The sequence below is a fragment of the Oncorhynchus nerka genome, linkage group LG25 (assembly GCF_034236695.1).
Source record: "Oncorhynchus nerka isolate Pitt River linkage group LG25, Oner_Uvic_2.0, whole genome shotgun sequence".
Lineage (NCBI taxonomy): Eukaryota > Metazoa > Chordata > Actinopteri > Salmoniformes > Salmonidae > Oncorhynchus > Oncorhynchus nerka.
This window is the reverse complement of record NC_088420.1, coordinates 57859304-57871584: the sequence shown is the minus strand read 5'-3', so window position 1 is coordinate 57871584 and position 12281 is coordinate 57859304. Positions and strand designations below refer to the sequence as shown.

At 43.9% G+C, this 12281-nt stretch overlaps 1 protein-coding gene across 6 annotated transcripts in view; it reads left to right on the top strand.

Annotated features, from left to right (window-relative positions):
• Positions 1–11953, top strand: part of LOC115109730 (activating molecule in BECN1-regulated autophagy protein 1B-like) — a 34965-nt gene extending 23012 nt beyond the window's left edge. For 4 of the 6 annotated variants that reach the window (XM_065009905.1, XM_065009904.1, XM_029635011.2 and 1 more), the window contains exons 14-18: positions 2754–2893; positions 3575–3685; positions 3946–4139; positions 4389–4523; positions 8784–11953. In XM_065009905.1, the coding sequence (XP_064865977.1) occupies positions 2754–2893; positions 3575–3685; positions 3946–4139; positions 4389–4523; positions 8784–9406 (1203 nt within the window). In that variant the 3' untranslated portion in view covers positions 9407–11953. The remainder of the gene's footprint in view (positions 1–2753; positions 2894–3574; positions 3686–3945; positions 4140–4388; positions 4524–8783) is intronic. The other 2 variants (XM_065009907.1, XM_029635014.2) reach the window with 1 other exon arrangement.
• The last annotated feature ends 328 nt before the right edge of the window (positions 11954–12281 follow it).

Below are 12281 nucleotides of genomic sequence, written 5' to 3'. Positions count from 1 at the left end.
TGTTTAACACTTTTTTGCTTACTACATGATTCCATATGTGTTCATTCATAGTTGTGATGTCGTCAGTATTCTACAATGTAGAAACTAGTAAAAAATAAAAACCCTTGAATGAGTAGGTGTGTCAACTTATGACTGGTACTGAAGATTAAGGGACTGATTGGCAAAATCACACTGTAGCCCCACATAGTCAACACACCTACATACAACTCAATCGCTTTGGAAAGTCAGAACCAAAATATGTCGGTTTAGAGAGCTGCACTGCACAACTGACAAACCATGAAATACGGGGGGAAAAAAACAGAACTTACCCCCTGATAGTCAGGGTTGACAGCGATGCGCACCACCCTGCCTCCAGACAGACTGCCAAACTCGGGGTCTTGGAACTGCAGAGAGAGCACAACATTAGAACTGATCAATGCCAATAGTGTGAGATTATCAGTGGGAAGCCATATGGCTCCAGGCCTGTATTCTCAATACCTGCTCTGACACGGTCCAGGGGATGAGGTCACCGGAAGCCTTCTTTCCTCTGGACAGACTGTTGAGGATGGACTGACGAGAGATCTCTCCTTCCAGACACACCTGAGAGGAACATTACGCACACACAAACTTTAGTCGATCATATCAGATGATGATGATGATTTCTACTACGGCTTGTGAGTTTGCTGACTGTAGAATCCGATGCTGCATGCACACGGTCTGCCACAGACAGAGTACACAAAGGCCTGTCCCACTGAGGCCGGTGCTGGCACTGTCATAAGCCGGTTGCTTTGCCAGGCTACGTTCTGTCCTTTTTCCCTCAACCAACTGCACTCCTTGATGGAGGAAGGCTTCCGGTGACCTCATCCCCTGGACCGTGTCAGAGCAGGTATTGAGAATACAGGCCTGGAGCCATATGGCTTCCCACTGATAATCTCACACTATTGGCATTGATCAGTTCTAATGTTGTGCTCTCTCTGCAGACGACATCACAGGTTTATTTATTTTATTTTACCTTTATTTAACCAGGTAGGCAAGTTGAGAACAAGTTCTCATTTACAATTGCGACCTGGCCAAGATAAAGCAAAGCAGTTCGACAGATACAACACAGAGTTACACATGGAGTAAAACAAACATAGTCAATAATACAGTAGAAAAATAAGTTTATATACAATGTGAGCAAATGAGGTGAGAAAAGGGAGGTAAAGGCAAATTAAGGCCATGGTGGCAAAGTAAATACAATATAGCAAGTAAAACACTGGAATTGTAGATTTGCAGTGGAAGAATGTGCAAAGTAGAAATATAAATAATGGGGTGCAAAGGAGCTAAATAAATAAATACAGTAGGAGAAGGGGTAGCTGTCTGGGCTAAATTATAGATGGGCTATGTACAGGTGCAGTAATCTGTGACCTTAAAGCTAGTAAGGGAGATAAGTGTTTCCAGTTTCAGAGATTTTTGTAGTTCGTTCCAGTCACTGGAAGCAGAGAACTGGAAGGAGAGGCAGCCAAAGGGAGAATTGGTTTTGGGGGTGACCAGAGAGATATACCTGCTGGAGAGTGTGCTACAGGTGGGTGCTGCTATGGTGACCAGCGAGCTGAGATAAAGGGGGACTTTACCTAGCAGGGTCTTGTAGATGACGTGGAGCCAGTGGGTTTGGCGATGAGTATGAAGCGAGGGCCAGGCCAACGAGTGCGTACAGGTCGCAGTGGTGGGTAGTATATGGGGCTTTGGTGACAAAACGGATGGCACTGTGATAGACTGCATCCAATTTATTGAGTAGGGTATTGGAGGCTATTTTGTAAATGACATTGCCAAAGTCGAGGATCGGTAGGATGGTCAGTTTTACAAGGCTATGTTTGGCAGCATGAGTGAAGGATGCTTTGTGGCTAAATAGGAAGCCAATTCTAGATTTAATTTTGGATTGGAGATGTTTGATGTGAGTCTGGAAGGAGAGTTTACAGTCTAACCAGACACCTAGGTATTTGTAGTTGTCCACATATTCTAAGTCAGAACCGTCCAAAGTAGTAATGCTGGACAGGTGTGGAGGTGCAGGCAGCAATCGGTTGAATAGCATGCATTTAGTTTTACTTGCATTTAAGAATAGTTGGAGGCCACGGAAGGAGAGTTGTATGGCATTGAAGCTCGTCTGGAGGGTTGTTAACACAGTGTCCAAAGAAGGACCAGAAGTATACAGAATGGTGTCGTCTGCGTAGAGGTGGATCAGAGACTCACCAGCAGCAAGAGCGACATCATTGATGTGTACAGAGAAGACAGTTGGCCCAAGAATTGAACCCTGTGGCACCCCCATAGACTGCTAGAGGCCCGGACAACAGGCCCTCCGATTTGACAATCTGAACTCTATCAGAGAAGTAGTTGGTGAACCAGGCGAGAATTGTAGAATTGAATATATAGAAAATATACAATTGTGAGAATTGCAAAAATATCAAATCGGCACCTAAGTATTGTGATCATATCGTGAGGTTGATTCCTGGCAAATCCCAGCCCTACTATTCACTGTAGAAGCATAATAAAACTACTGATACATTCTTCAATGGCTTTTAAATGTCTGTCTGGCCATTACAGACATTATAAAGCCATTCAATTATTCGAAACCAGCATGAAAAGGTTAGATCAGATGGAACATAGACATTTTATTTGCTTTAAAAAAAATATATATATTTCTCCAATGACCCCTTGCTTTCCAGTAAGACAAAATCTGTTCTTGACTTGTAGGCTTGTTGATGTTTGTTTGTGTGTGTTCTCTATTTGTTCCTTAGATGGTGTTTAATGTGGTGTACCCCATGGCTCCGGACCAGCGGCGACACGTCAGCATCAATTCAGCCAGATGGCTTCCAGACCCGGGGATGGGCCTGGCCTACGGGACCAACAAAGGAGACCTGGTCATCTGCAGGCCCGTGTGAGTAGTGCTCCTGTCTGTCCATTGTAACGCTTATACCTGATAGACTGGACCCTATCGGGACGGTGTATGATTGAATTGTTTGCTTTGTTATCAAAATACACTTTGTGTGCAAAGGTGTATTCCCGGTATCTTGAGTTCAGGGCAGTCCTTACCACCACCTCCAACGCTGGCAGTCATTTGGATTAATTTGTTCTCTGATGTTATTATTCTAATAGCCAGTAGAAAAAGGAACCCTCCAGATTGGAGAGGGTCAATTATTAGTCTGTAAAGAGGTCATTGTGTGTGATGATTACATTAAAAGGAATCTGGTTGATATCCCTTTAAATGGAGCAAAGGCAGGATATGGAACATGGAGTTTTCAAAATAGAAGCCACTTCCTGGTTTGATTTTCCTCAGGGTTTCGCCTGCAATATCAGTTCTGTTATACTCACAGACAATATTTTCACAGTTTTGGAAACTTTAGTGTTTTCTATCCAATACAAATAATAATATGCATATATTAGCAACTGAAACTGAGGAGCAAGCCATTTAGTTTGGGCAACTTATTCATCCAAGCTACTCAATACTGCCCCCCAGCCATAAGAAGTTAAGGAATTTCTCCTCATTAGAGAGATCAGATTATGACGACATCGTCGGTGCCAATGAATAATGATATCGTGCTGTCTGTCTGTTCTCCAGGTTGTACCGGAGTGACGGAGAGAGCCCGGCCGAAGCGAGCACCGAGCCCATATTCACAGTCAACAACAGCGGTGGTGGAACCAGCAGGACCCGCGGTACAGATCGACCAGGGTGAGGAGTCTAGGACCAAAGAGATGTTGTCACCTCTTTCTCTTACATGTCCTCTCTGGTCTGCTCACTGTGTTCACTGAACTATGTCAAATTACAGAAACTTTCCCAAAATTCCTAGGTTTTCCAGAAATCCTTCAACTTAAAAAAAAGGGGGGGATTTTGGGGAAGTTTCTGAAATTTGCAACTCTATACTGTGTAATGAGTATCCATCCATCCATCACGTCATATCAATCTTCTCTGTTGTGTTTGCCCACTCCAAGGGCCCCCAGTCGCTCCAGCTGGAGACTTGACAGAGACATGGGTCTGATGAACGCCATTGGCCTCCAGCCCCGACACCCCGCCCCCTCGGTGACCTCACAGGGCACTCAGACGCCCATCGTGCAGCTGCAGAACGCCGAGACGCAGACAGAGATGGACCTCTCCGGGCCCAGCACCTCCCACGCTGCTGCTTATGGTAGGAGGAGACTTTCATTGTTTCCCTGTGTAAAAACAAAACACTGAGATCCAATCAGACCCATGCTCAATGACACATTGCCTTTCAATTAATATTCAGCAGTACAAGTATTATTTAGTATTTTACACAGCTGTTAACCTTCAACACATTTCTGTCCCATATAATTTACTGTGCAGTTTAGTGTTGCAATTTAGTTTTGTTGAAGAAATGTTAGTGTATCAATGATTTCTCTCTCACTACTAATCTCAGTAGAAGCCCGTCAAGAGGTCCCGTCCACAAGCCGTGAGACCCAGGGAGGTCTGGAGCAGCCACAAACCAGCCGGACCGAGGCCAGTGCCATGGGGGACTCTTCAACAGAAGCCGGCACCTCCACAGCCAACAACGGTAATCCTCCCAGTCCCACCTACTACTCTCCCTTTCAGAATGCCTAAAGACCCCTCTTATTGTACGTTCTTACATGGTTTTAAAGCAGTCTTTCCCCTAGTTATATCTTCAGACAGGGTGGCATCAAAAGTCAATTAAAGGGTAGGAGAAACGCTTTTACAGCAGGGAAAAGTTATCAACCCCCTTGAAATTCTTACATTTACAAAGTGGGATTAAAATGTATTTGTCATTTTTTGTCAACAGTCTACACAAACTGTTCTGTAATGTCAAAGTGGAAGAAAAGTGTTTTTATTTTATTTTTTAAGATTTACAGTGCATTCTGAAAGTATTCAGACCCTTTGACTTTTTCCACATATTTCCCACACCCCATAATGACAAAGCAAAAACTGATTTTTTAAAGACATTTTTGCATATGTATGAATAAAAACAAGGACATTCACAGATTTGTGCCGAAGCCACCCCTACATTGTCTTGGCTGTGTGCTTGGGGTCGTTATCCTGTTGGAAGGTGAACCTTTGCCCCAGTCTGAGGGCCTGAGCGCTCTGGAGCAGGTTTTAATCTAGGATCTCTCTGTACTTTGCACTGTTCATCTTCCCCTCGATCCTGACTAGTCTCCCAGTCTCTGCCACTGAAAAAATCCCCACAGCATGATGCTGCCACCACCTTGCTTCACCGTAGGGATAGTGCCAGGTTCCCTCCAGACGTGACGTTTGGTTTCATTAGACCAGAGAATCATGTTTCTCATGGTCTGTCCTTTAGGTGCTTTTTAGCAAACTCCAAGTGGGCTGTCATGTACCTTTTACTGATTAGTGGCTTCTGTCTGGCCACTCTACCATAAAGGCCTGATTTTTGGAATGCTGCAGAGATGTTGTCCTTCTGGAAGGTTCTCCCATCTCCACAGAGGAACTCTGGAGCTCTGTCAGAGTAACCATCGGGTTCTTGGTCAAATGGGCGGTACATGGTACATGACAGCCCTAGGGAAAAACGGAGAACACCCTTATGTTCGTGAGAGTCTCAACTTTCCATAGATGGGGTCATATTAGTGTGTAGCCCAAACTGTTCGGACGCTACAGAAGAAGTTGGCAGAAGAGGCTTTACCAACTTCAGACGAGTCTTGTGAGGCTTGTAGGGTGTCCTAGAGCAAAACGGAGAACAGAGTCTCCTCTTTCAATAGAGTTGTTTGTCGGGCAATCCGTTCGGATGCTACAGGCGTTTTCGTGAGTAGCCCGAATTTAGGGATATCTCATGGTCTGACAAACAACTCTAGCTCTGCCACCTTTCATAGCAGATGTGGAGGGCGCTATTGGCGGATGCGGTGGATTGAGATGCAACCCATGCAAAAAAACATCTCTCTCTTAAACAGACTGACTTTGATGGGGATTTTTTAAATGTTAATTAGATTTACGTGGGGGCGCAACCATTGTAGTCCAAGGGTTCACGCAGATTTAAGTTAAAACTGTAACTTGGCCACTCAGAAACATTCACTGTCTTCTTGGTAAGCAACTCCAGTGTATATTTGGTTGTTGTCCTGCTGAAAGGTGAATTCCTCTCCCAGTGTCTGGTGTAAAGCAGACTGAAGGTTTTTCTGTGGGATTTTGCCTGTGCTTAGCTCCGTCAGTTTCTTTTTATCCTGAGAAACTTATCAGGCGTACCCATACCATGATGCAGCCACCACCATAGTTGAAAAAAAAAGGATGCAGTTACTCAGTGATGTGTTTGTTGTGTTGGATTTTCCCCAAACATAAGGCTTTGCATTTAGGTCAAAAAGTGTATTCCTTTGCTGTGTTTTTTTTGCTGTATTACTTTAGAATCAGTGATAAATTTGAAGTAATATGTGATCATTTTGGTATAAAACATTTATGCCATGTGATAACGCTGCAAGTAAGAAAAAGCCCTTCAGTTTGTTTCCCTAAAGCAAGCAATGATCATGATGATTTGGATAACCCCAGCCTATGGGAAGAATGTGGTGAAGAGTACAATGCTGATGTTGAAGCTATCCAAACCAACTGCAGGAAACAGATCTTACATTGCTTTGCCCATTCATTACAACTGGTGATTAGAGATGGACTAAAGGAAACAAAAATTATACACAGTATGCTGGCTAAGGTAACTAAACTTTGCAGCTTACTACATACTACCTGTGGTCTGAAAGAAGCATTTGAAGCTGAGTTCGGAGTCAATAGTAGTGTCCCTGCTGCTGTGTCTACCAGATGGAATTCTATCCTCCGGCTTGTTAAAGTAGTCACCAATCTGAATCAACAAAACCTCAATACTCTACTTGAGGCCCAAGGAGCTCTGCTTATCACCAAGGGAATGGAGCCAGCTATTGGACCCTTTTGTCCAGGCCACTGACTTTACTCAGGGGGAGAATGTGGTGACTCTCAGTGCGGCCCTTCCTTGTGTATTGTCACTCAACTATCATCTGCAGAGTAAACTGAGCACAAGTCATCACCTAGTCAGTCTAGTAAAAGCATTGCAGCAGTCACTCAAACACCGATTCCAGGGGGTGTTGTGAATGTCAGAATGGAGCACTTGGATGAACAGGCAACAAAACTTCCATTTGGTGACAATATATACATAATGACTGCACAGCTGGACCCATCTTTCTGCCTGTTCTGGCTTGATCATGATGTCCTCATACCACATGAAGATAAAGCTGAATTGAAGGAGAGTCTGATTGGTAGGTACAATCTCACCATGTCACTTGCATTCAAATAATATATATATATTTTTTCATGTATAATATATACTGTTATTTTATTGATCATATACATAATTTAATTCATTTTTTTCTGACCTTGTTTTGGCTGAGGCACGGAAAGTCACCGTTACGGAGAGAAGTAGTGAAGAAAAAGAAGAACAACCACCTGCCAAAACCTCCAGACTGTTCTCTGGCTACCGCAACAAGATCAGCAAGAAGAAAGGAAACATACAATCATTTGTCAGAGCAGAGATTATTCGCTACATTCAAGTATATTCTGTAGAAAATGAAGTTGATTGGTTGCATTTTTGGAGAATCCATGCAAAAATCTTTCCAAGGCTCAAGCAGGTAGCAATGACAGTGTTGGCTGTGCCTGCCACCAGTGCCCCAGTGGAAAGAGTGTTTAGTCATGGAGGCCTCATCATGTGCCCTCATAATGCCAGGCTCAGTGCAAGAACGCTGACAACTTGATCTTTCTGAAATGTAACCTGTCTGCAACAGAAATGTTCTCTGTCTTAGGGCACAGGATGTCATTTGCTACTTATTACAGGAAATGGTATTTCTGTTAAGTGTCCAGGTCAGTAAGTATATTTTAGGGATAAAGGTAATTATGTTTAATATATAGGACACTTTAGTAGTGTAGTTGTTGAGCAGTTGTCAGTCATTTTGGTTTACATTCATATTTGTTATTTATCTTCCCTCACCGACAGATTTTCTGTTTGTGTGACACAATGAAGTGAAATATAGACAATGTCTGCCACAAAATACCATGCACTTTAAAATGTTATGTTTGATTTTTTTCATATCCAGTACAATTACTTTTATTAATGTAAACTGTCTACATTTGAAAAGGAAATGTATTTTGATTTAAATAGAGCCTGATGTGATTTCTTTCATACGAGTATGGACTAATGACCAAGGGAGACCTAACCTACAGCAGGTAGAAATCCATTGCCAAAAGGGACTTGAGACTTGACTTATACTTGGCCCTAAAAGACTTGACTTGGACTCTACCTCAAAGACTTGTGAACATCTCTGGACCTTACAGATGTATGTAAGGAAGGGGTAGTCATTATTTCACACAGTGAGTCTACAACTTATTATATGATTTGTTAAGCCACGTTTTACTCCTGAACTAATTTAGGCAACAAATATATTAGTACATTTCTATTAATTTCTTAAAATGTGTCAAATTTTCTTTTGAGTATTTTGTCTAGATCAGGATTTAAAAAAAGGTAAATATAGTTCATTCCCACTTTGGAAAAATACTGTATATGGTCATTATGACAGCAAATGGTAAAATGTTCTGGAAGGGGTGGTTCAATTGTCGGTTTTGCAGAGGAGGGAATCAGTGAAAGGTATATTCTCCGTTATATGGGTAGAAGACTGGACTGGGTCTCGTTTCGCTAAAAGGACCAGTTATTAACTTCCTCCCCGGGGCCAATTAAGTTCTCATTATATTGTGTGGCAAAGTCACCAATAAAAAAAATCAATCAGCAGCTTGAAAGAGTTCATTATCATCGCTCATATGATAATGAACTCCTCCCTCCTCTATCCAGGCGAGGCCCCAGAGTATGCCCCGGGAGAGGACGCCCTGGCGCGGATCCGCCGGCTCATCGCAGAGGGCGGCATGACGGCGGTGGTCCAGCGGGAGCAGAGCACCACCATGGCCTCCATGGGCGGCTTCGGCAACAACATTATCGTCAGCCATCGCATCCACCGCGGCTCCCAGACCCGGACCGGCGCCGCAGCCTGTCGGCCCAGCAACAGTGACCCCAACCTGCCTGTCCCCGGCCACTCTACAGCCTCCATTTCCACCTCCTCCGCCTGCCCCCTCACTATCTCCCAGCCACAGCCTTCCCAGACCTTGCTTCTCAGCCTGGAGAACTTGTCCGCTCCCACAGAACCAGGCCGGGTGTGGGGGCTGCCCTTTGTCTCCCAACCACAACCCCCCAGCCATGCTTCAGGTGCTGGGGCCGGGCTCTCAGTGGCCATGGACATCGACAACGTGTTTGAAGTAGCCAGCCGAATGGACAATTCTGAGCCAGGCCCCTCTTCCTCCCTGATCTTCTCCTCTTCCTCCTCCTCTCGCAGGTCCTACCCTCCCAGCAGTGGCACAAACGGCAACGATAACAACAGCAGCAGCAGAGATAGTTACCCAGGTGACCCTTACAGCAGGTAGAGTGTGATTTGACCATTATTGCTCAGGAGTGGGAGAGAATCCCCCAGAGCAGACAGTGGGTGACTGATGCTTTGGGCCATGAGAAGGTGTATCAGGAACCCTAATGGAACTCAGTGTGGCCCTGTCTAACAGGTGCGCTTCTCCTCAAAGCCTTATCTCACAATAAATGGGTTCTCAGACACTGCGGGGTCTCCAGCCCCGAACAGAAGGGACACGAGCCCCCCCCCACCCCATCAGCTTCAGTGGCATTGTGACCCCCTCTGCATTGGTGTGCACTTACATTTGCACTTAAAATGGACCTTATCTGTATGATCATTCCATGTCAGGAAGGGCTTTTACTTGAATTGTGAGTTTTTTTCAGTCCTTCTCTTCGCATAGGCGTGACCGATAGACAAGGTTACTCCATTCAAAGTGCCAAGGGTAATTGTAAAGAACAACTAAAAAACAGAGTGTAGTGTTCTGGTGCCATGTGATTGAATTTGACATGAATTAGTGTGTTTGCTATATTTTGAATCCTCTTTTTTTTGGGGACCATGTTATAGGACGTGTATTTGTAAATGTGATGATAATGCATAGCAGGAAAATAATCCTATCGTTGTATGAATCATGATATGATGTGTGTGGCATGACTAAAGCCATGCCTTTCAAGAGAGAATCTGCAGCTGCCTGCTTTCATTATCGATTATGTCAGAGGGGTCCCCCCAAAAGGATCATGGTCATATTATGAGTCCCCAAGTGTACAGAGCATCTGATTTGATGGTACAAGTCTAAGCCCCTTATTGCTTCATGTTCAAACAGGATACAGTGGACAAAATGGTGGATGTGATGTTTCAATGTCTAGTCAATCATTTCTGACTATTGATACTGTAGTATTGTTCTACTGCATGTTTTTAATCATGCTGCATCGTTTCTGAAGAAAAAAGGGAACGCCATCGGTACAAAAGTATTGTGAAATATGGACAAATCGGCATTGAGGGAGCGAAAGAGTGTTGGGGGGAACTAATTCGCACACCTGTTTGGGGAGCGTTAGCCAGCTCTCTAGACAGGCTTGTGTCACGCTAAGAGGCAGCACCATCATTCCTCTTCTGTTGCACTACAGTGACTGGGTTTAGTGCCAAGAAGCGTGCAGTGAGGCCTGGGTCAGGATTTCTTTACCATCTGGTCCCTGGTCACCCATCCCACAAACATCCACCATCCCCCCCTAAATACGTGATGTAGACCAAGACCAGACCCAGAGCCTCCTGTCTCCTGCACTCACCACTGGTGCTCCAGGGACACCGTGAGAGCCGAGAAGTTACCACTAGGATTCAGTGAAACAAACCTGACTGTTGACTTGTTACGCCCAGTGACCCTTCCCACAAAGACTGAGGAGGAGCAGGCAGGGGGCTAGCTGGATTGGCTCAGCTGTATCTGTCTGTCAACAGGGGGAGGGTCTTCACTGAGCTTCTTTTCAGTTAAATCCCCAGCACAAACACACCCAGTGCTTAGGAAGCACTGAGGTGGAGCTGTTCCGTGTGTGTGTATGCTTGTCTCTGTGTATGCGTGTGCAGTCTTAAGTGTGTGTGGGGGTGGTGTATGTTTATTGGCTCTGCAAAATGTAGGCATTCTGCAGCGGAAAAACAGGAGAGCAAGTTTGCCTTTTGCCTATAACCGTGTGTGGGTGGGCCAGAAGGCTTGTATATGTAGCATCTCTTAGTCAAAGTTACTTTGCCCTAATGGTGTGGTTTGTCACTTGGGGTACGTCGGGGTGAGAGAGCTTTTGATTATAATCTCAATCAGCCCCGTGCTGAACCAGGAAATAGATTTTTTTTTTTAAACTTGAATTATCGATTACCATTTAGATCGAGTTTTGTACTGTAATGTCTTCAGGGGTGTGTCTGGCCTATTGTGACAGGCAGAGTGTCCTTAGCATATCATTTCACTAAAGCCCCCCTGACCACGTCGGGTGCTTACAGACAAGAAAAATAAATGCCCTGCACAGTATAACTTTTTTTTTAAAACCCATAATGCTTAGCTATTTACATTTGAATCGCTTTGTAGGGTTATTATATTGTTAGACCTCTGAGTAGAGAGAGAAAGAGCGAATGGAGCGAGTGCCCCGATTGGTTGTTTTTTGAGCTGTGCAGCGAGTCCTGAGTGCGACTCCAAGCAAACTGTTTACTGCATGTATGAAAACTGCTGCAACTGTCTTACTGATTAGAAGAAAGTCAAATTGCCTGGCAGGTGAAAAAGAAACAAACTATCTGAATGGTCCTCCTGGCTTTACTTGATTAATGAAGATTTTAAAAACCGTTTGTCGGCTGTTCATGTGTCTGCTTTGTGTGAAAGAGCGCTGTCTCCCATATGTCCCTCACCCTGAATGATACACATACTGTAGGTCCACAACTACACTTTTAACAATGCAAATCAATGGTATACAAAGTCTCACCTTATATTACAAAACTTCTATATCAAACTATCAAGTTTGTTCACTTTTTTGGCTTTGACTTTTCTGTGATGTAATTAAAAAGAGATTTGTTGACATAAAGATGAAAAAATTAACAATTATGTTCTGTGAAGAGATGGCAATCTTATTGGTTCTTAATGGAAAGCTACAGCTACTGTAAATTGTATACAGTTGCTATGACCTGCGGTATTGAACATCTTAAAGGCCCAAAGCAGCTGTTTTTATACCCGTTTCTGGGTAACAATTTTGTACCTTACTGTAATAGATTCCCATTAAAAAGGGCAAAAATAGCTTTATAGCAAAAAAAATATTTCTCAAACAAGAATTTTGCAAGGACTGTCTGGGAATGGTGGGAGGGGACAACTGAAAACCTGATGTTATTGGCAGAGAGGTTTGAAACTTTTTTTTGTAATTGGTATATTAAAGCTG